General features: G+C 53.7%; 1 protein-coding gene across 4 annotated transcripts in view; it reads right to left on the bottom strand.

The window, feature by feature from the left end:
- The window catches only part of LOC116958708 (transcription factor Sox-6-like), a 68,018-nt gene extending 43,997 nt beyond the window's left edge, over nt 1-24,021 (bottom strand). For 2 of the 4 annotated variants that reach the window (XM_076057194.1, XM_076057193.1), the window contains exons 1-5: nt 22,393-24,021; nt 18,447-18,619; nt 17,176-17,244; nt 3,647-3,746; nt 1,835-1,902 (exon numbers count right to left, since the gene is read on the bottom strand). In XM_076057194.1, coding sequence (XP_075913309.1) covers nt 1,835-1,902; nt 3,647-3,746; nt 17,176-17,244; nt 18,447-18,575 — 366 coding nt within the window. In that variant the 5' untranslated portion in view covers nt 18,576-18,619; nt 22,393-24,021. The remainder of the gene's footprint in view (nt 1-1,834; nt 1,903-3,646; nt 3,747-17,175; nt 17,245-18,446; nt 18,620-22,392) is intronic. The other 2 variants (XM_076057191.1, XM_076057192.1) reach the window with 1 other exon arrangement.
- Between the last annotated feature and the right edge of the window lie 1,611 nt (nt 24,022-25,632).

The raw sequence follows: 25,632 nt of genomic DNA, 5'->3' as shown, positions 1-25,632 counted from the left end.
TGACCTGAAGGCCTCAGACATGTGGGTGAATAAGTTCAAGTCACTGAATGAAGATTTGGAAAGAATCACACGACAGAAAGCGGAGTTGGCGAGCAAGCACATGTGGACAGAAATGAAAAAACTCCAACCCGAAGACCAGCTGATTCTCAAAACTTGGAACGCGCTTCCTGTCACATACCACACACTGCAGCGTGTGAGTATTGCTGTATTGACCATGTTTGGATCTACGTATGCATGTGAGCAGTCATTCTCACATCTTAAAAACATCAAGTCCAACCTACGATCACGTTTAACGGATGAAAGCCTCAACGCTTGCATGAAGCTTAACCTCACCAAGTACCAACCTGACTACAAAGTACCAACCCGACTACAAAGACATCAGCAAATCCATGCAGCACCAGAAGTCGCATTAATGGTGAGTGTTATAACAACATTATTTAAAAGAATAAATTCAGAGGCTTATTATACTGACATTTAGTTGAATTCACTTTTAAAATATATTATATGGCTCTCACTGAAATAAATTTCCAAATTTTTTGCTTTCATGGCTCTCTTAGTCAAAAAGGTTCCCGACCCCTGTGTTAGAGGCTACACGGGGGATCTTTGTCTGTGTGTAGGTGCTGCTGCTACTCGCTACTAACAGCACTTGCCCCTACAGCCCTGCTAGAGGCTACACGGGGGATCTTTGTCTGTATGTAGGTGCTACTGCTACTCGCTACTAACAGCACTTGCCCCTACAGCCCTGCTAGAGGCTACACGGGGGATCTTTGTCTGTATGTAGGTGCTGCTGCTACTCGCTACTAACAGCACTTGCCCCAACAGTCTGCTAAGGCTACACGGGGGATCTTTGTCTGTGTGTAGGTGCTGCTGCTACACGGTACTAACAGCACTTGCCCCTACAGCCTGCTAGAGGCTACACGGGGGAGCTTTGTCTGTGTGTAGGTGCTGCTACTCACTACTAACAGCACTTGCCCCTACAGCCTTGCTAGAGGCTACACGGGGAATCTTTGTCTGTATGTAGGTGCTGCTGCTACTCGCTACTAACAGCACTTGCCCCTACAGTCTGCTAGAGGCTACACGGGGGATCTTTGTCTGTGTGTAGGTGCTGCTGCTACACGCTACTAACAGCACTTGCCCCTACAGCCTGCTAAGGCTACATGGGGGATCTTTGTCTGTGTATAGGTGCTGCTGCTACTCGCTCCTAACAGCACTTGCCCCTACAGCCCTGCTAGAGGCTACACGGGGGAGCTTTGTCTGTGTGTAGGTGCTACTGCTACTCGCTACTAACAGCACTTGCCCCAACAGTCTTCTAGAGGCTACACGGGGGAGCTTTGTCTGTGTGTAGGTGCTACTGCTACTCGCTACTAACAGCACTTGCCCCAACAGCCCTGCTAGAGGCTACACGGGGGATCTTTGTCTGTGTATAAGCGCTGCTGCTACTCGCTACTAACAGCACTTGCCCCTACAGTCTGTCAGAGGCTACACGGGGGATCTTTGTCTGTGTATAAGCGTTGCTGCTACTCGCTACTAACAGCACTTGCCCCTACAGCCTGCTAGAAGCTACACGGGGGATCTTTGTCTGTGTGTAGGTGCTGCTACTCGCTACTAACAGCACTTGCCCCTACAGCCTGCTAGAGGCTACACGGGGGAGCTTTGTCTGTGTGTAGGTGCTGCTACTCGCTACTAACAGCACTTGCCCCTACAGCCCTGCTAGAGGCTACACGGGGGATCTTTGTCTGTGCGTCTGTGAGTCTTTGTGAGTGAGCGCGCGTGAGAGCACAGAACAGACGAGGGCAGACGTTCCGGGCGAGGGCCCTAGCGCAGGGGGCGTCACCTGCAGCTGCAGAGGGGAGGCGGCGGCCGCCAACGTGGTGGGGATCAGGTGCATGGGGTACGGCTCCCCTGCACACGCAGAGAACACGCTTAGCACACGCTTAGCACACGCTTAGCACACGCTTAGCACACGCTTAGCACATACACACAGGTGCATGGGGTACGGCTCTCCTACACACGCAGAGAACACGCTTAGCACACGCTTAGCACACGCTTAGCACATACACACAGGTGCATGGGGTACGGCTCCCCTGCACACGCACAGCACACGCTTAGCACACGCTTAGCACATACACACAGGTGCATGGGGTACGGCTCTCCTGCACACGCTTAGCACACGCTTAGCACACGCTTAGCACATACACACAGGTGCATGGGGTACGGCTCTCCTGCACACACACAGCACACACACGCTTAGCACACGCTTAGCACACGCTTAGCACATACACACAGGTGCATGGGGTACGGCTCTCCTACACACGCAGAGAACACGCTTAGCACACGCTTAGCACATACACACAGGTGCATGGGGTACGGCTCTCCTGCACACGCACAGCACACGCTTAGCACACGCTTAGCACATACACACAGGTGCATGGGGTACGGCTCTCCTGCACACGCACAGCACACGCTTAGCACACGCTTAGCACGTACACACAGGTGCATGGGGTATGGCTCTCCTGCACACGCTTAGCACACGCTTAGCATAAACACACGGCACGCATTGCACATGCATAGCACATGCATAGAAGACTTATACGCATGCAAAGCACACGCATATCATACTCATACAGCACTCATACAGCACGCATAGCACACGCATAGCACACGCATAGCAGATGCATAGCAGAAACACATGACACGTACAGCACGCTCTACGCACGCATGCTGTGCGAGTATGCTATGCGTGTGCTATGCATGCCTTATGAGCAGACGTGCTGTGCGTGTCGTGTGTGTGTGCGTGCTATGCGTGCTATGCGTGCTGTGCGTGCTGTGTGTGCTGCGTGTGTGTGTGCTATGCGTGCCGTGTGTGTGTGTGTGTGCTATGTGTGTGTGTGATGTGTGTGTGTGTGCTGTGCGTGCCGTGTGTGTGTGTGTGTGCTATGCGTGCTGTGTGTGCTGTGTGTGTGTGTGTGTGCTGTGTGTGTGCTGTGCGTGCCGTGTGTGTGTGTGCTATGCGTGCTGTGTGTGCTGTGTGTGTGTGCTGTGTGTGTGTGTGCTGTGTGCTGTGTGTGTGCTGTGCGTGCCGTGTGTGTGTGTGTGCTATGTGTGTGTGTGTGCTATGCGTGCTGTGCGTGCCGTGTGTTTGTGTGTGCTATGCGTGCTGTGCGTGCCATGTGTGTGTGCTGTGTGTGCTATGTGTGTGAGTGTGCTATGTGTGTGTGTGTGTGCTGTGCGTGCTGTGTGTGCTATGTGTGTGAGTGTGCTATGTGTGTGTGTGTGCTATGTGTGTGTGTGCTGTGTGTGTGTGTGTGCGTGCTGTGTGTGTGTGTGCTGTGTGTGTGTGTGTGCTATGTGTGTGCTATGTGTGTGTGTGTGCTATGTGTGTGTGTGCTATGTGTGTGTGTGTGCTATGTGTGTGTGTGTGCTATGTGTGTGCTATGTGTGTGTGTGTGCTATGTGTGTGTGTGTGCTGTGTGTGTGTGCGTGCTGTGTGTGTGTGTGCTGTGTGTGTGTGTGTGCTATGTGTGTGTGTGCTATGTGTGTGTGTGTGCTATGTGTGTGTGTGTGCTATGTGTGTGTGTGTGCTATGTGTGTGTGTGTGCTATGTGCTGTGTGTGTGTGCGTGCTATGCGCCGTGCGTGCCGCTCACCGGGTTTGTAGGAGATGCCGGGTGGCGGTGGCAGGATGAGCGCTCTCTGGTCAGACGGGAAGATGGGGATCATGACCGGGGTCACGTGACCCTGTACCTGCTACACACACACACACACGTACACACACACGTACACACGTAAAACACGCGTACACACACGTACACACACACGTACACACGCACACACACACACGCACACACGTAAACACACGTACACACACGTACAAAGACAAAGATCCCCCGTATAGCCTTAACAGACTGTAGGGGCAAGTGCTGTTAGCGAGCACCTATGAAGGCCGGAACGGCACACGAGGGGGTGGGTGGCCAGCACCACGCCCGACCGCCTTTGTCTCCCCAGTGGCGATGTTTACACACCGCACCAGGTAATCATTTGAGGCTGAGACGACCTAGGGGAGGCCCGGGACCGGTTCAGATAATCGTCACTGGTGTTGGCCGTGAGCGGGAATCGAACCCGGGTCGCCAGGTTCGTAGTGCAGCGCGCTAACAGCTACACTACCGCTCCCCAACACACACACACACAGTGACACACACACATACACACACACGTTCACACGCACGTACACACACACACACATGCGCACGCACGTACACACACACGCACGTACACACACTCACACGCACGTACACACACACGCATTTACACACACATGCACACGCACGTACACACATACACACACACGTACACACACACCCGCACGTACACACACACGCACGTACACACATACACACACACGTACACACACGCACGTACACACACACGCACGTACACACGCACGTACACACACATACGCACGTACACACACACGTACACACACACACGTGTACACACACGTGTACACACACGTGTACACGCACGTACACACGCACGCACACACACACACGCACGTACACACGCACGTACACACGCACGCACACACACACACACACGCAAGTACACACACACGCACGCACACGCATGTACACACGCAGGTACACACGCACACACACACGCACGTACACACGTGTACAAAAGCAAGACAAAGATCCCCCGCATGGCCTGAGCAGACTGTTGGGGCAAGTGCTGTTAGTAGCGAGTAGCGGCGGCGCCTCTGAAGGCGACCGGCACCGTGGCTACACACGAGGGGGCGGGTGGCCAGCACCACGCCCGCCCGGCCGCCTTTGTCTCCCTCACTACGCCACCGCTACACCAGGGTACTCATTTGAGGCTGAGCCGACCTAGGGGAGGCCCAGGACCGCTTCAGATAATCGTCACCAACGGCGTTGGCCGTGAGCGAGAATCGAACTCGGGTCGCCGGGTTCGTAGCGCTAACCGCTGCACCACCGCTCCCCATACACACTAACACACACACACTAACACACACACACGCACATACACACACACACTGTGTAACAACAACAACCGCCATTCGCCACTAAGTGGCGGTGACGTCACCACGACGCTTGTGCCAGGCCATGTGCACCCTGAGGCCACGTGAAGTGTCGAACGCCCGCTAGCAGGAGGTCACGGGGCAGACCCAGGTGCCACGGGTCGACTGACTGAGATGACTGAGATGACTGGCTGATGCACCACCTGTGCCCCCTACTGTGCCAACTTGCTGTGCTTTAGCCACCCGGCGCTCCGCTCGTTGTTGTGAGCGTCGCTCCTCCGCCCTCCGTTGTTGTTGGAGGGCGACTACCTCTAACTGCCCAGTAGCGTCCTCGACGAGCCTCCTCCACAGAGGCCGATCTTGACACCGCTGGTACCGGTCATGGGCAAGTCCACTCAGCTCCACATCCTCCTGTACCACATCACTCCATCTCTTCTCTAGCCCGTGCCGCGCCCGCTTAGTCCCCTCAATCCGGCCGAACAAAAGCTGTTTCGGCATGCGTTGGCTGGGCATGCGGGCTACATGACCCAGCCATCGCAGCCTTGCCTGCCTGAGATGACCAACAGGACTTTGTCAGATATTTCAAGGATATGTGAGCTCCTCACACAATCCAGTCTGGTTAAACCCAGGATGGATCGTAGGCAGGCCAGCCTAAATGTTTCTAACCGGCGAAGATGCACCATTTGTGGGGGGGGGGGTCCACGTTTCGCAAGCGTAGAGAAGGGAGGGAATGACCGTGGCCGAGAAGACCTAAAGCTTCGTGCGGAGCGACAGACCAGGTAGCTTCCACACAGCGTCACGCAGCCGATGAAAAGGCAATGCCGCTCGACTGATTCGTAGTGAGACCTCTGCTATCAAACCGAAGGTGGTCATAAGCACACTGCCCAGGTATGGGAAACTCTCCACTCTCTCCACAACTGCCCCATCACCGATTGGGAGTTGTGGGGGTGGAGTGTTTGACGGCACAAAATACCCTGGCAGGTGCTTAGTTTTGGTGGGGCTGATGGTAAGGCCCCACCTCTTAGTGGCATGCACCAGGTCTAGCAGCAGCACCTCCAACTCCTCCTCTGAGTGAGCAGCAATGACCAGATCATCGGCATGCATAACGTGGTTGAGCAATAGGGAGCCATCCCTTGACCGCACCCAGGCAACGATCAGCCTCCCATTATATCTGTACCAGATGGAAATTCCTCAAAATCAATATTTGAGGCACAGCAGCCTCAGCAGGGTCATCCCCACTTTGCCCAGTAATGTTTTCCCCGAACACCGCATAGAAATGCTCAGCAAATATGCAAACCTGTTCCTTACACACAACTTCACACACACTCACTCACACACACTCTCTCTTTCACACGCAATTACACACTCACTCACACACACCCTCTCACACACTCACTCACACACACTCTCACTCACACACACTCACTCACAAACACCCTATTTCACACACAATCACACACTCACACACACCCTCTCACACACTCACTCACACACTCACACACACTCTCACTCACACTCTCACTCACTCACACACCCACACACTCACTCACACACCCACTCACACACCCACACACTCACACAATCACACTCATACACTCACTCACACTCACTCACACACACAATCTCACACACACAACCTCTCTCTCACTCACACACTCACTCACACACTCTCACTCACACACTCTCACTCACACACTCTCACTCACACACTCTCACTCACACACTCTCACTCACACACACTCACACACTCACTCAGACTCACACACCCTCTCACACACTCACTCACTCAGACTCACACACCCACTCACACACTCACTCACATACTCACTCACTCGCACACACACAATCGCACACACACACACAACCTCTCTCTCACTCACTCACACACACTATCTCTATCTCACACTCTCATACTCACAGACTCACTCACTCACACACACACTCACACAATCACTCACACACTCACTCACACAATCACACACACAACCTCTCTCACACACACTCACACAATCACACACGCAACCTCTCTCTCACACTCACTCATTCAACAACAACAACCGCCATTCGCCACTAAGTGGCGGTGACGTCACCACGACGCTTGTGCCAGGCTATGTGCACCCTGAGGCCACGTGAAGTGTTAAACTGAAATATGTAACTCACTCATTCACACACTCACTCACACACTTAATCACACACACACACACTCAATCACACACTCACTCACACAATCACTCACACACACACAATCACATACACACACACTCACACACACACACACAATCACACACACAACGTCTCTCTCTCACACCTTCACAACCCCCCAACTCACCACCCCCACGCTAAACAATGAGCGGCTCACAAAGCGGTCTCAGCCACGCCGGGGCGAGTGGGGAGGGGGCGGAAGTGGTGGAACAGAGGAATGGAGGAGTGGCCCAGCATTCAACGCGCACACCACGTAGTGTGGTACAACTGTGTGTGTGTACACCACGTGGTGTGGTACGGCTATGTGTGTGTGTACACCACGTGGTGTGGTACAACTGTGTACACCACGTGGTGTGACAACTGTGTGTGTACACCACGTGGTGTGGTACAGCTGTGTGTGTACACCACGTGGTGTGGTACAACTGTGTGTGCACACCACGTGGTGTGGTACAGCTGTGTGTGTGTGTGTACACCACGTGGTGTGGTACAGCTGTGTGTGTGTACACCACGTGGTGTGACAACTGTGTGTGTGTACACCACGTGGTGTGGAACAACTGTGTGTGTGTACACCACGTGGTGTGACACAACTGTGTGTACAGCACGTGGTGTGACACAACTGTGTGTGTACACCACGTGGTGTGACACAACTGTGTGTACAGCACGTGGTGTGACACAACTGTGTGTGTACACCACGTGGTGTGGTACAGCTGTGTGTGTACACCACGTGGTGACACAACTGTATGTGTGTACACCACGTGGTGTGGTACAACTGTGTGTGTACACCACGTGGTGTGGTACAGCTGTGTGTGTGTACACCACGTGGTGTGGTACAACTGTGTGTGTGTACACCACGTGGTGTGACACAACTGTGTGTGTGTGTACACCACGTGGTGTGGTACAACTGTGTGTGTGTACACCACGTGGTGTGGTACAACTGTGTGTGTGTACACCACGTGGTGTGGTACAGCTGTGTGTGTACACCACGTGGTGTGGTACAACTGTGTGTGTGTACACCACGTGGTGTGGTACAGCTGTGTGTGTACACCACGTGGTGTGGTACAACTGTGTGTGTGTACACCACGTGGTGTGGTACAGCTGTGTGTGTACACCACGTGGTGTGGTACAATTGTGTGTATGTGTACACCACGTGGTGTGGTACAACTGTGTGTGTACACCACGTGGTGTGGTACAACTGTGTGTGAACGTTGCACTTTTTTTCCACCATACGGAGCGAGCCAACAGTGGTAATTAGAGCTGCACCTGCCGCTACTACAGCTACCGCTACTACAGCCACTGCTGCTGTATTAGTAGCAGCTACAGCTACTGCAGCTACAGCAGCTACTACTACTGCTGTAGTAGCAGCTACTGCAGCTACTACAGCTACTACAGCAGCTACTGTAGCGACAGCTACTACAGCAGCTACTACTAGGGGTTAGAGCTTGTGGGCTTACTAATTGTGGCTACTAGGGGTTAGAGCTTGTGGGCTTACTCATTGTGGCTACTAGGGGTTAGAGCTTGTGGGCTTACTCATCGTGGCTACTAGGGGGTTAGAGCTTGTGGGCTTACTCATCGTGGCCACTAGGGGGTTAGAGCTTGTGGGCTTACTCATTGTGGCTACTAGGGGTTAGAGCTTGTGGGCTTACTCATCGTGGCTACTAGGGGTTAGAGCTTGTGGGCTTACTCATTGTGGTTACTAGGGGTTAGAGCTTGTGGGCTTACTCATCGTGGCTACTAGGGGGTTAGAGCTTGTGGGCTTACTCATCGTGGCTACTAGGGGTTAGAGCTTGTGGGCTTACTCATTGTGGCTACTAGGGGGTTAGAGCTTGTGGGCTTACTCATTGTGGCCACTAGGGGTTAGAGCTTGTGGGCTTACCAACACCGTGACAGAGACAAGTTGCGCGGTGCGGGAAAGAGGCGCGGACGGAAGTGATAAATAAAACAATGGGCGGGCCACGTGCGGACTCACCGCTCAGCTCCTGCTGCTGTGCGGCCCGGTTCCTAACAGGCTAAGGACCGGTACCGGTCCTTAGCACTGGGGTTGGGCACCCCTGGTATGCAATGCACGTGCGATCTAACTTTACAGCCATAGCTGGCAGCATGAGTCACTCCATAACAGCAGGAGAATCAAACATTTTTCAATGCACCTTTAAAGATCAGCGCACTATAATCAAAACTCAAGATCATACTGTTTGCGGCGGTCATCCGGAGCGATACGTTTCATTGCAGGCCACCCTGCATGGCAGTGGCAGCTAGCGGTGTACAGCTCCTCTAGAGCAGTTTTTGAGTGAAGATCTCACAGGTAGTGTGATCCAAGTTGCAGTTTATTAGCGAAAGCGTTCCAGACCCCGGCGGCATCAACAGCAAAGGCTCTTCCTCCGATATTTGTACGGCAATAGGGAATGTGAAGCTGGTAAATGAGCGAAGACCTTAGGTCACATTGGTTCTTCGAAACAGTGAGGAGATCCAGCAGCAGGTAGTCTGCGGATTTCTTCGTAAGTACGTCGTGAATAAATAAGATCTGGTGCACAATCCGTCGAACATTAAGAGATGTTAAGTTTGACCCAATGTAGAGATCCCAGTGGTGAGTCTTATATGGGCAGTTCAATGTAAATCTTAAGGCCGAGTGATGAATTGAGTCAAGCTTCTTCAGTACAGTACTGGCGGCTGATTTATACACGTGATGTCACAGTAATCAAGTAGAGGCAGTATGGTAGCTTTTATCAATTCCAAGCGGGACATAGGGTGGAAGCAATGCTTGTGTTGATACAGAAAACCAATTTATATTTTTGTCTTTTTACCAATATAATCAATGTGATCTTTAAAATTCAGTTTTGAATCAAAGATGACCCCAAGATAATTATAGATCTTGACTTGCTCTATTTTATAATTATTAAAGGAATGTAATTGGGGAAAAATGACTTCCTGCTTTAGTCCTGGTGAGAAGCATAGCACCTTGGTTTTGGAGGTATTCAGGACTAGTTTCAGAGCAACTAGCTGATGTTGTAGTTTATTGAAATCACCCTGGAGCTGAACAAGAGGGGGCCGAAGATGGAACCCTGTGGAACCCCTTTTGTTATCTTAACACTGTTTGACCTCCAACCACCTATGAATACAGTTTGAGTGCGAGAAGAGAGCTAATTTTTTAACCATTCCACTGCGTGTTGGGAGAAACGGAGGTAACGTAGTTTATTAAGCAGGGTGTTGTCGACTTTATCAAAGGCTTTGGACAAGTCAAGAAAAAGACAGGCATACAGTACTGCTTATTATCAAGGCTACTGTAAATGTGATTCAGAGAGTCTAATGCAGCAGATGTGGTGCTGTATTTTTTTCGGAACCCAGATTGTTTTAGATGTAGTAGATTGTTGTCAGACAGGAAACTGCTAATTTGGTAGTTCAATAATCTTTTAAAAAATTTCATCAACGGGGACAACATTGAGATAGGTCGGTAGTTATTTGGATCATCTTTAGAGCCCCCTTTGAGAAAGTGGATGGACATAGGAATGTTTCCATTCTAGAGGTACTGATGCTTCTTTGATGGACAGGTTGAAAATATGGGCTGTAGGTTTGTATTTTAGGTGACCAACAGTTAGCAGAGCAAAGATGGGAATACTATCTGCTCCGGTAGAGGAGAACCCTTTGAGGTAGGACAGTTGTTTCAGAACATTACTTTTGTGGATTGGCTGGAAACTAAATTCGTTTAAAGTTTGGACAGGCGTGTAGGAAATTGCATGAGCAGGGGTGACTCCCAATACATCATCAAAAAGATTACCAGCTTCAGAAAAATGAAGGTTAAAATTGTCAACTATTTTTTGGGGCTCTGAAAAAGTCCCCATTTCGGCTAAGCGCAACGGGAGAATGATCTGTGTTAGATGCCTCTTAGATACATATGATTGTTTTCCAGAAGATTATGGCGTTGCCATGAAATTCCAGGAGAGTGGAGGAAAAGTAGGCATTTTTTGCATGCCGGATTTTTTTGACGCATCTATTCCTTAAAATCCTGTATTCTAGCCAGTCATTGACCAAATCACTTTTCTGAGCACATGCCCAAGCCTTGTCCCTAGTTTTCATGAGCTTAGTAATCAAAGGATCGAACCATGGTGGGCGGTTGCCTTTAATTTTAAATCTAACCAATGGAGCATGTTTGTTAAGAATTTGGATAAACGTGTACCTGAAGGTCTCCCAAGCCGTAGTCAGGTTGGGGATATCACAGACCTTGTCAATATCTGAGTGAAACACATCATTAGTAAATGCCTGAGTGTCTTATGGAGTGCTTATCAACCAATTTAGGGGGGGGGGGTGGGCTTTGGGTCTGGCTGACGATCTCACCCAAAACATGAAGGAGTGATCACTAAGGTTATTACCCAGAACACCAGTAAGTGGGAAATTGTGAGGGGCATTTGTCAACAGGACGTCAAGCAGAGATGGCCGTCCCGGATATTTTAGGTTGGGTCTAGTGGGGACATCTATTAATTGAAACAGGTTAAATTCATCTGCAAAATTTGTGGCCATGGCCGGCGGGTTTAGCCAATTCCAATTCAGGTCACCCACAAACATTTCACCTTTAGGAGAGGCCCCCAAGAAGCTCCCTCAAGGCAGTCCCAGCTTCACCATCGTTACCACGAAGTGGTCTATAGCTACTACTGCGACAGCTTCTGCAGTAGCAGCAGAGAAACAGCGGTGAGTGGGCGAGTGAAGTGAAAAGATGGGCAGTGAGAGTGCGGGTGAGTGGGTGAATGGCTGGGTGAGTATTCTAGGTTGGTGAGTGAGCGAGCATGTGAGCGAGTGAACAGGTGGGAGAGTGAATGGTTCAGTGTAGAGGTGAGTGTGAACGTGGGAGGGTGGGTGGATGAGTGAATGGTTATGAAGGTGAGTAAGAAAGTGGTTGAGTGAATGTCTGGGCGAGTAGGGTGGTGAGTGAGTGGGTGGGCAGGTGAATGAGTGAGCGTTTGGGTGTGTGGGTGTGTGAGTGGTTGAGTGGGTAGATGGGTGAGCGAGGAGTTGGGTGAGTGGGTGAGCGAGCGAGCGAGTGGGTGGGTGAGTGGGTGGGTAGGTGAGTGAGCGAGCGGGTGGGTGGCTGGCTGTGTGCGAGTGGTTGAGTGAGTAAGCGAATGAAGGGGTGAGTGAGTGGGTTGGTGAGCGGGTCGGTGGGTGAGCGGATGGGTGAGTGGGTGGGTGGGTGAGCGAGTGAGCGAGCGAGTGGGTGGCTGTGTGTGCGAGTGGTTGGGCGAGTGAATGGGTGTGTGTGCGAGTGGTCGAGTGGGTGAGTGAGTAAGCGAATGAAGAGGTGAGTGAGTGGGTGAGTGAGTGAGTGGGTGAGTGAGTGGGTAAAGTGGGTGGGTGAGTGAGCGGGTGGGTGGGTGAGTGGGTGGGTGAGTGTGCGAGTGGTCGAGTGGGTGAGAGAGCAAGCAAATGAAGGGGTGGGTGGGTGAGCGGGTGGGTGAGCGGGTGGGTGAGTGAGTGAGCGAGCGGGTGGGTGGCTGAAGGTATGAGTGGTTGGGCGAGTAAGCAAATGAAGGAGTGAGTGAGTGGGTGTGTGTGCGAGTGGTCGAGTGGGTGAGCGAGTAAGCGATTGAAGGGGTGAGTGAGTGGGTGAGTGGGTGAGTGAGTGGGTGGGTGAGCGGGTGGGTGAATGAGCGAGCAAGTGAGTAGGTGGCTGTGTGCGTGAGTGGTTTGGTGAGTAAGCGAATGAAGGGGTGAGTGGGCGGGTGAGTGAAGGGGGGGAGAGATGAGTAGTAGGTGGGTGGGTGGGGTGAGACATGGCTGAGTGAGAGAAAGGGAGAGAGAGAAACACAAGAGCCGCTATTGTCCGCTGGGCACAAAAGAAGCCTTATCAGGTTACAGGCTGCACGCACGACAGCTCACACGCACACACACACAGACACACACAGACACACATACATACAGACACACACAGACACAAACACATACATACAGACACACAGACACACACAGAGACACACACACAGAGACACACACACAGACACACACACAGACACACGCACACACACGCACACACAAGACACACACACAGACACACACATAGACACACACACAGATACACACATACAGACACACACAGACACACACACAGACATACATAGACACACATAGGCACACACAGACACGCACACACATACAGACACACACACAGAGACAAAGATAAAGATCCCCCACATAACCTTAACAGGCTGTAGGGGCAAGTGCTGTTAGCGAGCACCTATGAAGGCCGGAACAGTACACGAGGGGGTGGATGGCCAGCACCACGCCCGACCGCGTTTGTCTCTCTAGTGGCAATGTTTACACACCGCACCAGGTAATCATTTGAGGCTGAGTCTACCTAGGGGAGGCCCGGGACCGGTTCAGATAATCGTCACTGGTGTTGGCCGTGAGCGGGAATCGAACCCGGATCGCCAGGTTCATAGCGCACAGAGACACAACAACAACAACCGCCATTCGCCACTAAGTGGCGGTGACGTCACCACGACGCTTGTGCCAGGCTATGTGCACCCTGAGGCCACGTGAAGTGTCGAACGCCCGCTGGCAGGAGGTCACGGGGCAGACCCAGGTGCCACGGGTCGACTGACTGAGATGACTGGCTGATGCACCACCTGTGCCCCCTACTGTGCCAACCTGCTGTGCTTTAGCCACCCGGCGCTCCGCTCGTTGTTCTGAGCGTCGCTCCTCCGCCCTCCGTTGTTGTTGGAGGGCGACTACCTCCAACTGCCCAGTAGCGTCCTTCACGAGCCTCCTCCACAGAGGCCGATCTTGACACCGCTGGTACCAGTCATCGGCAAGTCCACTCAGCTCCACGTCCTCCTGTACCACATCACTCCATCTCTTCTCTAGCCCGTGCCGCGGCCGCTTAGCCCCCTCAATCCGGCCGAACAAAAGCTGTTTCGGCATGCGGTGGCTGGGCATGCGGGCTACATGACCCAGCCATCGCAGCCTTCCCCGCCAGAGGAGCTCACCGATGGGACCTTGCCCAGATCTTTCAAGGATTTGTGAGCTCCTCACACAATCCAGTCTGGTTAAACCCAGGATGGATCGTAGGCAGGCCAACCTAAATGTTTCTAACCGGCGAAGATGTTCCATTAGAGAAGGGAGGGAATGACCGTGGCCGAGAAGACCTGAAGCTTAGTGCGGAGCGACAGACCAGGTAGCTTCCACACAGCGTTACGCAACCGATGAAAAGATATTGCCGCTCGACTGATTCGGAGTGAGACCTCGCTGTTAAACTGGAGCCGGTCATAAGCACACTGCCCAGGTATGGGAAACTCTCTTGTCCGATGGTACAAAATATCCAGGCAGGTGCTTAGATTTGGTGGGGCTGATGGTAAGGCCCCACCTCTTAGTGGCAAGCTCCAAGTTCAGCAGCAGCACCTCCAACTCCTCCTCTGAATGAGCAGCTATTACCAAATCATCAGCATATAACGTGGTTGAGCAGTAGGGAGCCATCCCTTGACAGCACCCGGGCATCGATCAGCCTCCCATTATATCTGTACCATATAGAGATTCCCCCGGTACAGCTATTGAAGGCTTCACGAACTACGTGGTCAAAATAGATGTTAAATAATGTGGGAACCAGAGGACATCCCTGTCGCACCCCAAGGTGTACAGGGAATGGCTCTGACTCCCGGCCACGTAGTTTTACCCGGGCCCGCTCACCATCATGAAGGTCCTTAATGATCGTGAGCAGAGGGTCAGTTACTCCAAAAGCACGAAGAACAACCCAGAGCCCAGGCCTACTGATGGTATCATAGACCTTGACCAGGTCAATAAAGCAGAGATGTAGGTCTTGTTGGAATTCCCTACACCTCTGCTGTAGCAGACGGACAGAAAATATGGCATCTGTGCAGGACCGCCCTTTCCTGAAACCACATTGGGGCTCCGCAAGCCTCTCCTCAGCGTGCCTGGCAAGGCGATGTTGAATAATCCTTGCCAGGACCTTTCCCGGCACACTGAGGAGTGAGATGCCCCTGTAGTTGTTACAGTCTGTGCGGTCCCCCTTCTTAAAAAGGGGGACCACCAGGGCATCCTTCCAATCCTGCGGAACCCGTCCAGTGGTCCAGACTGTTGTTATGATGTCATATAGGGCAGTCTGTGCACAAATGCCACCCTCCCTCAGCATTTCGCTTGGGAGATCATCTCTGCCCGCTGCCTTTCCTGGTCTCAGGCTCAGGATCGCCTTCTGTACTTCCTCAACAGATGGCACCTCAGCCAGCCACTCACAGGGGGTGACTTCTTCCAATATTTGAGGCACCGCAGCCTCAGCAGGGTCATCCTCACTTTGTGCCATGATGTTTTCCTGGCTGAGGGATTTTCCCTCCCCCAGGACCTCACAGAAATGCTCAGCAAATCTGCAAACCTGTTCCTGGGGGTCGGAGATTGGATCACCGTTTTTTCCCCTAATGATGGTAATAGGTGTGGTGCTGCAGGTTACTTTTTTGATGGAGTTAAATAGAGATTTGTGATCACGGGCCACTGAGGCAGACTCCATCTCCTCAGCAACCCGCGACCACCACCCATCCTTGCAGCGCCTCACGGCTCTCCGAACCTCCGAGCGAAGGCTGCGGTAAGCCTCCTCATTCTCTGACGTGGGATTCTGTAGCCGATGACAGTGGGCCTGTCGCTTTTTCTCAACCATCCTGAACACCTCCTCTGTCAGCCAGGGTCTCTGGGGAGGTCTGGACCGCGTACCCAAAGCAGCCATTGCAGCTGCATGAGTCACAGTCCTAAACCTCGCCCATTTACCCTCGACATCAGGAGGAGTCGGGGACGATGCCAATCCCAGCCGCAAGCGATGATGAAATTCTCGCTTGCAACTTTCATCAGATAACTGAGACCAGGCCACTTTAGGTTGGAATGGGTTCCTGGGTGTACACCCACCACCGGAGTGGAAGAATGGCAGGCGCATCTTACAGATGACTAGTCGATGGTCAGAGGGCAGATCAGCTCCACGGTAGGTCCTGGTGTCAAGGATATGGGCTCGCATCCGCTGGTCCGTCACTATGTAGTCCAGCAGATGTTCTTGCTTGGACCCGGCATGCATCCATGATGTTGTGTGGATGCGCCGATGCCGGAACAGCGTGTTGGTAATTACAAGCCCATGGGCTGCACAAAAATCTAGCAGCCTCCTACCATTGTTATTAAGACACACACATACAGACACACACACACACAGACACACACACACAGACACACACCAACAACAACAACCGCCATTCGCCACTAAGTGGCGGTGACATCACCACGACGCTTGTGCCAGGCCATGTGCACATTGAGGCCACGTGGAGTGTCAAACGCCCGCTGGCAGGAGGTCACGGGGCAGACCCAGGTGCCAAGGGTCGACTGACTGAGATGACTGGCTGATGCACCACCTGTGCCCCCTACTGTGCCAATCTCGCTGTGCTTTAGCCACCCGGCGCTCCGCTCGTTGTTGTGAGCGTCGCTCCTCCGCCCTCCGTTGTTGTTGGAGGGCGACTGCCTCCAACTGCCAAGTAGCGTCCTTCACGAGCCTCCTCCACAGAGGCCGATCTTGACACCGCTGGTACCGGTCATCGGCAAGTCCACCCAGCTCCACATTCTCCTGTACCACGTCACTCTATCTCTTCTCTAGCCCGTGCCGCACCCGTCTAGCCCCCTTGATCCGGCCAAACAAAAGCTGTTTAGGCATGCGGTGTTTGGGCATGCGGGCTACATGGCCCAGCCACACACATACACACACGTGATGTAGGCTGATGATGATGTTGTTGCTAATGATATTGGCGAATGATGATGTTGCTGATGATGACGATGATGTTGCTGATGATGACGATGATGTTGCTGATGATGGTGCTGATGATGACGATGGTGCTGATGATGATGCTGATGGTGCTGCTGATGGTGCTGCTGATGATGATGGTGCTGATGATGATGACGGTGCTGCTGATGGTACTGTACCTGTATCTGCTGCTGCAGGATATTGATCTTGTGCTGCTGCTGCAGCAGCTGTTGCTGCTGCTTGGCGATCTGGGGCACATTACCACGGCAACCATCAGTTACCATGGTTACCACCGTGTTACCATGGCAAGACATGCATCACATGATATCACCATGGTTACGAATACATTTCCATCACACTACCACGGCTACCTACACTTCCACATGGCTCCCAACACGTCACAATCACGTTGCCATGGTAGCCAACGGATTACCACCAAGTTACCATGGTTACCGAGACACGACTCAGGCGTTACCATGGGAACGTGGTGTCCTCTCTCTCCCAACTCTCGCTCCTTCACTCACCCCCCCCACCACTCTGCTCCACCCCCCCCACCACTCTGCTCCACCCCCCCCCCCACCACCACTCTGCTCCACCCCCCCCACCACCACTCTGCTCCACCCCCCCCCACCACTCCGCTCCACCCCCCCCCACCACTCCGCTCCACCCCCCCCCACCACTCCGCTCCACCCCCCCCCACCACTCCGCTCCACCCCCCCCCACCACTCCGCTCCACCCCCCCCCCCACCACTCCGCTCCACCCCCCCCTCCACCACTCTGCTCCACCCCCCCCACCACTCTGCTCCCCCCCCCCACAACTCCGCTCCACCCCCCCACCACTCTGCTCCACCCCCCCCCACCACCACTCTGCTCCACCCCCCCCACCACCACTCTGCTCCACTCCCCCCCACCACCACTCCGCTCCACCCCCCCCTCCACCACTCTGCTCCACCCCCCCCACCACTCTGCTCCCCCCCCCCACAACTCCGCTCCACCCCCCCACCACTCTGCTCCACCCCCCCCCACCACCACTCTGCTCCACCCCCCCCACCACCACTCTGCTCCACTCCCCCCCACCACCACTCCGCTCCACCCCCCCCCACCACTCCACCCCCCCCCCCACCACTCCGCTCCACCCCCCCCCACCACTCCGCTCCACCCCCCCCCACCACTCCGCTCCACCCCCCCCCACCACTCCGCTCCACCCCCCCCCCACCACTCCGCTCCACCCCCCCCTCCACCACTCTGCTCCACCCCCCCCCACCACTCTGCTCCCCCCCCCCCCACCACTCCGCTCCACACCCCCCACCCACCACTCCGCTCCACCCCCCCCCCCACCACTCCGCTCCACACCCCCCACCCACCACTCCGCTCCACCCCTCCACTACTCTGCTCCACCCCCCCCACCACCCCGCTCCACCCCCCCACCACTCCGCTCCACCCCCCCCACCTGCTCCTGCTGCTGACGTGCGAGCTCCATCTGCTGCCGCTGCTTCTCCATCTGCGAGGCGGCGAGCTTCTTCTGCTCGTCGTGCGCCGACAGCAGCTGCTCACGCAGGCTCGTCAGCTGGGCGATCATCGCCAGCAGGCGGCGCTCCTTCTGCAGCAGCGCCTCAGGGGTGCCTGGACACGCACCAAAGTCCACGGTGAACACCGCCAACGCCGCCAACACCACCACCGCCATCGCCACCGCCACCGCCATCGCCACCACCGCCACCAACACCGCCACCACCACCAAGACCGCCAACACCGCCGCCACCAACACCACCACCGCCAACACCACCACCAACACCAACACCACCGCCAACACCAACGCCACCACCGCCAACACCGCCACCAACACCGCCAACACCACCAACACCGCCACCACCGTCGCCACCGCCACCACCATCGCCACCACCGCCACCGCCGCCGCCACCACCACCAAGACCGCCAACACCGCCACCATCGCCACCACCAACACCACCACCAACACCGCCACCATCACCAAGACCGCCACCACCACCAAGACCGCCACCACCACCACCACCACCAAGACCGCCACCACCACCAAGACCGCCACCATCGCCACCACCGCCACCACCTTCGCCACCGCCGCCACCGCCGCCGCCGCCGCACAAATTTTGACTTAAAACTTCCGTGACTGCAGGAATTCATATTCTTGGTTCTTTCGGTAAAGTCACCACCACGTAGATAGAAAATAAAAATAACAAAAAATTAAAGTCACAAATAAAAAGCAAAAAAAATACCCACACACAAGCTTTTGTGTGGGTTTGCGATTTTTTAAAAAATTCTATTAGCAGACTGTCGGGGCAAGTGCTGTTAGTAGCGAGTAGCAGCAGCAGCAGCAGCAGAGCCTATGAAGGCTACAGGGGTTGGGTGGATCAGCACCACGCCCGCCCGGCCGCCTTTGTCTCCCCAGTGCTAGCGATGTTCACTGCACCGGGTGCTCATTGGAGGCCGAGTCGACCTAGGGGAGGCCCAGGAGCGGTTTAGATAATCACGATCACCGGCGTAGGCCGTGAGCGGGAATCGAACTCGGGTCGCCGGGTTCGTGGAGCAGCGTAGCGCTAACCGCTAACAAAGATCCCCACACACACACACTGTGTGTGTGTGTCTGTGTGTCTGTGTGTGTGTGTCTGTGTGTCTGTGTCTGTGTGTGTCTGTGTGTGTCTGCGTGTGTGTCTGTGTGTGTGTCTGCGTGTGTGTGTGTATGTGTGTGTCTGTGTCTGTGTGTCGATCGGTGATGGGGCAGTTGTGGAGAGAGTGGAGAGTTTCCCATACCTGGGCAGTGTGCTTATGACTGGCTCCAGTTTAACAGCAGAGGTCTCACTCCGAATCAGTCGAGCGGCAATATCTTTTCATCGGTTGCGTAACGCTGTGTGGAAGCTACCTGGTCTGTCGCTCTGCACTAAGCTTCAGGTCTTCTCGGCCACGGTCATTCCCTCCCTTCTCTACGCTTGCGAAACGTGGACCCCCCTAATGGAACATCTTCGCCGGTTAGAAACATTTAGGCTGGCCTGCCTACGATCCATCCTGGGTTTAACCAGACTGGATTGTGTGAGGAGCTCACAAATCCTTGAAAGATCTGGGCAAGGTCCCATCGGTGAGCTCCTCCGGCGGGCAAGGCTGCGATGGCTGGGTCATGTAGCCCGCATGCCCAGCCACCGCATGCCGAAACAGCTTTTGTTCAGCCGGATTGAGGGGGCAAAGCGGGCGCGGCACGGGCTAGAGAAGAGATGGAGTGATGTGGTACAGGAGGACGTGGAGCTGAGTGGACTTGCCGATGACTGGTACCAGCGGTGTCAAGATCGGCCTCTGTGGAGGAGGCTCGTGAAGGATGCTACTGGGCAGTTGGAGGTAGTCGCCCTCCAACAACAACGGAGGGCGGAGGAGCGACGCTCACAACAACGAGCGGAGCGCCGGGTGGCTAAAGCACAGCAGGTTTGCACAGTAGGGGGCACAGGTGGTGCACCAGCCAGTCATCTCAGTCAGTCGACCCGTGGAACCTGGGTCTGCCCCCGTGACCTCCTGCCAGCGGGCGTTCGACACTTCACGTGGCCTCAGGGTGCACATAGCCTGGCACAAGCGTCGTGGTGACGTCACCGCCACTTAGTGGCGAATGGCGGTTGTTGTTGTGTCTGTGTGTGTGTGAGGAGTTGGAGACGCTGCTGCTGAGACTGGAGCGTGCCACTAAGAGGTGGGGCCTTACCATCAGCCCCACCAAAACTAAGCACCTGCCAGGGTATTTTGTACCATCAAACACTCCACCCCCACAACTCCCAATCGGTGTGTGAGTGTGTATGAGTGTGTGAGTGTGTGTGAGTGTGTGTAAGTGTGTGTGAGTGTGTATGAGTGTGTGTGAGTGTGTGAGTGTGTGTGAGTGTGTGAGTGTGTGTGTGGGGAGCGGTAGTGTAGCGGTTAGCGCGCTGCGCTATAAACCTGGCGACCCGGGTTCGATTCCCGCTCACGGCCAACACCAGTGACGATTATCTGAGACCGATCCCGGGCCTCCCCTAGGTCGACTCAGCCTCAAATGAGTACCTGGTGCGGTGTGTAAACATTGCCACTAGGGAGACAAAGGCGGTCGGGGCGTGGTGCTGGCCACCCACCCCCTCGTGTACCGTTCCGGCCTTCATAGGTGCTCGCTAACAGCACTTGCCCCTACAGTCTGTTAAGGCTATATGGGGGATCTTTGTTTGTTTTGTGTGTGAGTGTGTGTGAGTATGTGTGAGTGTGTGTGAGTATGTGTGAGTGTGTGTGAGTATGTATGAGTGTGTGAGTGTGAGTGTGTGTCTGGGGAGCGGTAGTGTAGCAGCAGGAGGAGTAAACTTGATTTGAAGTTTTCGTGACTGCAGGAATCCACACTCTTTGGTTCTGTAGGTAAAGTCATCACGTAGTAGGTATACAAAATAAAATGAATCACGACGTTTCTGGCACAGCACAAGCGCCCGTCATCAGGTGATTCATTTTATTTTGTATACCTACTACCTGATGACTTTACCTAAAGAACCAAAGAGGAGGAGTTTCAGGAGCAAGCAGGTAGCCCCTCCCACTGCCCACATAGCCCCTCCCACTGCCCAGGTAGCCAGTCCCACTGTCCAGGTGACCCCTCCCACTGTCAAGGTGATCCCTCCCACTGTCAAGGTGACCCCTCCCACTGTCAAGGTGACCCCCTCCCACTGTCAAGGTGACCGCTCCCACTGTCAAGGTGATCCCTCCCACTGTCAAGGTGACCCCTCCCACTGTCAAGGTGACCCCCTCCCACTGTCAAGGTGATCCCTCCCACTGTCAAGGTGGCCCCTCCCACTGTCCAGGTAGCCCCCTCCTAACACCCCGGTAGCCCCTCCCTAACACCCCGGTAGCCCCTCCCACTGCCCACGTAGCCCCTCCCACTGTCCAGTTGGCCCCTCCCACTACCCGGGTAGCCCCTCCCGTACCCCCAGGTAGCCCCTCCCGCAACCCGGGTAGCCCCTCCCGCAACCTGGGTAGCCCCTCCCACTACCGGGGTAGCCCCTCCCACAACCCGGGTAGCCCCTCCCACAACCCGGGTAGCCCCTCACACTACCCGGGTAGCCCCTCCCACAACCCAGGTAGCCCCTCCCACTACCCGTATAGCCCCTCCCACTACCGGGGTAGCCCCTCCCACAACCTGGGTAGCCCCTCCCACAACCCAGGTAGCCCCTCCCACAACCCCGGGTAGCCCCTCCCACTACCCCGGGTAGCCCCTCCCACTACCCCGGGTAGCCCCTCCCACTACCCCGGGTAGCCCCTCCCACTACCCGGGTAGCCCCTCCCACTACCCGGGGTAGCCCCTCCCACTACTCCGCCTACTGCCCAGAAATGGGCGTGGGGACACGGCCATTGTGGACCCAGCGGGACGGCTGCGGCTTTACCTTTCACGTCACCGACGATGTCGCCGTCGAGTCCAAGAATCCGCTCCCTCCAGTCGCCCGCGGTCAGGCTGTCTATGAACGTGGGGTCTGTAGACACAGGCAGACACAGACAATGGTATACAGAGTGTAGTAGGGGCTAGCGCTGTCTATGAACGTGGGGTCTGTAGACACAGGCAGACACAGACAATGGTATACAGAGTGTAGTAGCGGGCTAGCGTTGTCTATGAACGTGACGTCTGTAGACACAGACAATGGTATACAGAGTGTAGTAGGGGGCTAGTGTTGTCTATGAACGTGACGTCTGTAGACACAGACAATGGTATACAGAGTGTAGTAGGGGGCTAGTGTTGTCTATGAATGTGACGTCTGTAGACACAGACAATGGTATACAGTGTAGCAGGGGGCTAGTGTTGTCTATGAGCGTGACGTCTGTAGACACAGACAATGGTATACAGAGTGTAGTAGGGGGCTAGTGTTGTCTATGAACGTGACGTCTGTAGACACAGACAATGGTATGCAGAGTGTAGTAGGGGGCTAGTGTTGTCTATGAACGTGGCGTCTGTAGACACAGACAGACACAGACAATGGTATACAGAGTGTAGTAGGGGGCTAGTGTTGTCTATGAACGTGACGTCTGTAGACACAGACAATGGTACACAGAGTGTAGTAGGGGGCTAGCGTTGTCTATGAACGTAGCGTCTGTAGACACAGACAGACACAGACAATGGTATACAGAGTGTAGTAGGGGGCTAGTGTTGTCTATGAACGTGACGTCTGTAGACACAGACAATGGTATACAGAGTGTAGTAGGGGGCTAGTGTTGTCTATGAATGTGACGTCTGTAGACACAGACAATGGTATACAGAGTGTAGCAGGGGGCTAGTGTTGTCTATGAGCGTGACGTCTGTAGACACAGACAATGGTATACAGAGTGTAGTAGGGGGCTAGTGTTGTCTATGAACGTGACGTCTGTAGACACAGACAATGGTATGCAGAGTGTAGTAGGGGGCTAGTGTTGTCTATGAACGTGGCGTCTGTAGACACAGACAGACACAGACAATGGTATACAGAGTGTAGTAGGGGGCTAGTGTTGTCTATGAACGTGACGTCTGTAGACACAGACAATGGTACACAGAGTGTAGTAGGGGGCTAGCGTTGTCTATGAACGTAGCGTCTGTAGACACAGACAGACACAGACAATGGTATACAGAGTGTAGTAGGGGGCTAGTATTGTCTATGAACGTGACGTCTGTAGACACAGACAATGGTACACAGAGTGTAGTAGGGGGCTAGCGTTGTCTATGAACGTAGCGTCTGTAGACACAGACAGACACAGACAATGGTATACAGAGTGTAGTAGGGGGCTAGTATTGTCTATGAACGTGACGTCTGTAGACACAGACAATGGTACACAGAGTGTAGTAGGGGGCTAGCGTTGTCTATGAACGTAGCGTCTGTAGACACAGACAGACACAGACAATGGTATACAGAGTGTATTAGGGGCTAGTGTTATCTATGAACGTGGCGTCTGTAGACACAGACAATGATATACAGAGTGTAGTAGGGGGCTAGCGTTGTCTATGAACGTAGCGTCTGTAGACACAGACAGACACAGACAATGGTATACAGAGTGTAGTAGGGGGCTAGCGTTGTCTATGAACGTAGCGTCTGTAGACACAGACAGACACAGACAATGATATACAGAGTGTAGTAGGGGGCTAGCGTTGTCTATGAACGTAGCGTCTGTAGACACAGACAGACACAGACAATGGTATACAGAGTGTAGTAGGGGGCTAGTGTTGTCTATGAACGTGACGTCTGTAGACACAGACAATGGTACACAGAGTGTAGTAGGGGCTAGCGTTGTCTATGAACGTGAGGTCATTATGAGGCTGCACTCATCACACACACATAGGGTGCGTGCCACAAATGAACCACAGTATACCCCCGTAGATCGTGTCACGGGGCATGAACCATCGTCGCGCAAATTCCGCTCATCCTCGCAACGTCGGACAGAGACGGTCACCGCATCATCTCGCGGCGCTTCTGCGGCCGTCTGGAACTCTCTTTCCAAAGCGATATTACGTAGCCACTGGGAGCGACGATGCCCTTTGGACATCACCGTCATCATCATCTAGATTGAAAAACTCATTACTTTAGAGCTGCTGCCCCAACCCCCGACCCCACCCCACGGGGTTGTTGTTGTTGTTGTTGTGTAGTTTGTTGTCCTTCCCCGGCACCCCCGATTAACGCGGCTGGTTATGTACGGTGCCAAAGAAGTTCAACTTACGATACACTATACACTACACTACACTCTACACTACAGTGACTACACTATACACTACACTCTACACTACAGTGACTACACTATACACTACACTCTACACTGACTACACTATACACTACACACTCCAGTGACTACACTATACACTACACTCTACACCACGCTACTATACACTACACTATACACTACTATACACTACACTACTATACACTACACTCTTCACCACACTACTATACACTACACTACTATACACTACACTATACTACTATACACTACACTACTATACACTACACTACTAGAGACTACACTACGATACACTATACACTACACTATACTGCTATACACTACACTACTACAGACTATACTACTACACACTACACTATACACTACACTACTACAGATTACACTACTATACACTACACTATACTATACACTACACTATACACTACACTACTAGAGACTACACTACGATACACTACACACTACTATACTACTATACACTACACTACTAGAGACTACACTACGATACACTACACACTACTATACACTACACTATACACTACACACTACTACACTACAAAGAGAAACGAATTTCTTAAGAACAGCTCCTTGTCGTTGCTGCGTTTAGACTGTTGGGGGCAAGTGCTGTGAGTGAGCGGCACTCTGCTCCACGAGGGGGTGGGTGCCATTATCTCCCCAGTGGCGATGTTGACCACACACCGTGCCAAGCAATCATTTGAGGCCGAGTGGACCTAGGGCAGTCCCAGGACCGGTTCAGATCATCGCTATCACTGGTGTTGGCCGTGAGCGGGAATCGAACTCGGTGTTCGGAGCGCAGCGCGCTAACCGCTACGCCACCGCTCACTGGACACACACACAGAGAGACACACACAGAGAGACACACACACAGAGAGACACACACAGAGAGACACACACAGAGAGAGAGACACACACAG

This window comes from Petromyzon marinus, chromosome 80 (genome assembly GCF_048934315.1).
Source record: "Petromyzon marinus isolate PM22_M1 ecotype Great Lakes invasive population chromosome 80, UKy_Petmar_22M1.pri1.0, whole genome shotgun sequence".
Taxonomy (NCBI): Eukaryota; Metazoa; Chordata; class Hyperoartia; order Petromyzontiformes; family Petromyzontidae; genus Petromyzon; species Petromyzon marinus.
This window is presented reverse-complemented; position numbering and strand designations above follow the sequence as displayed.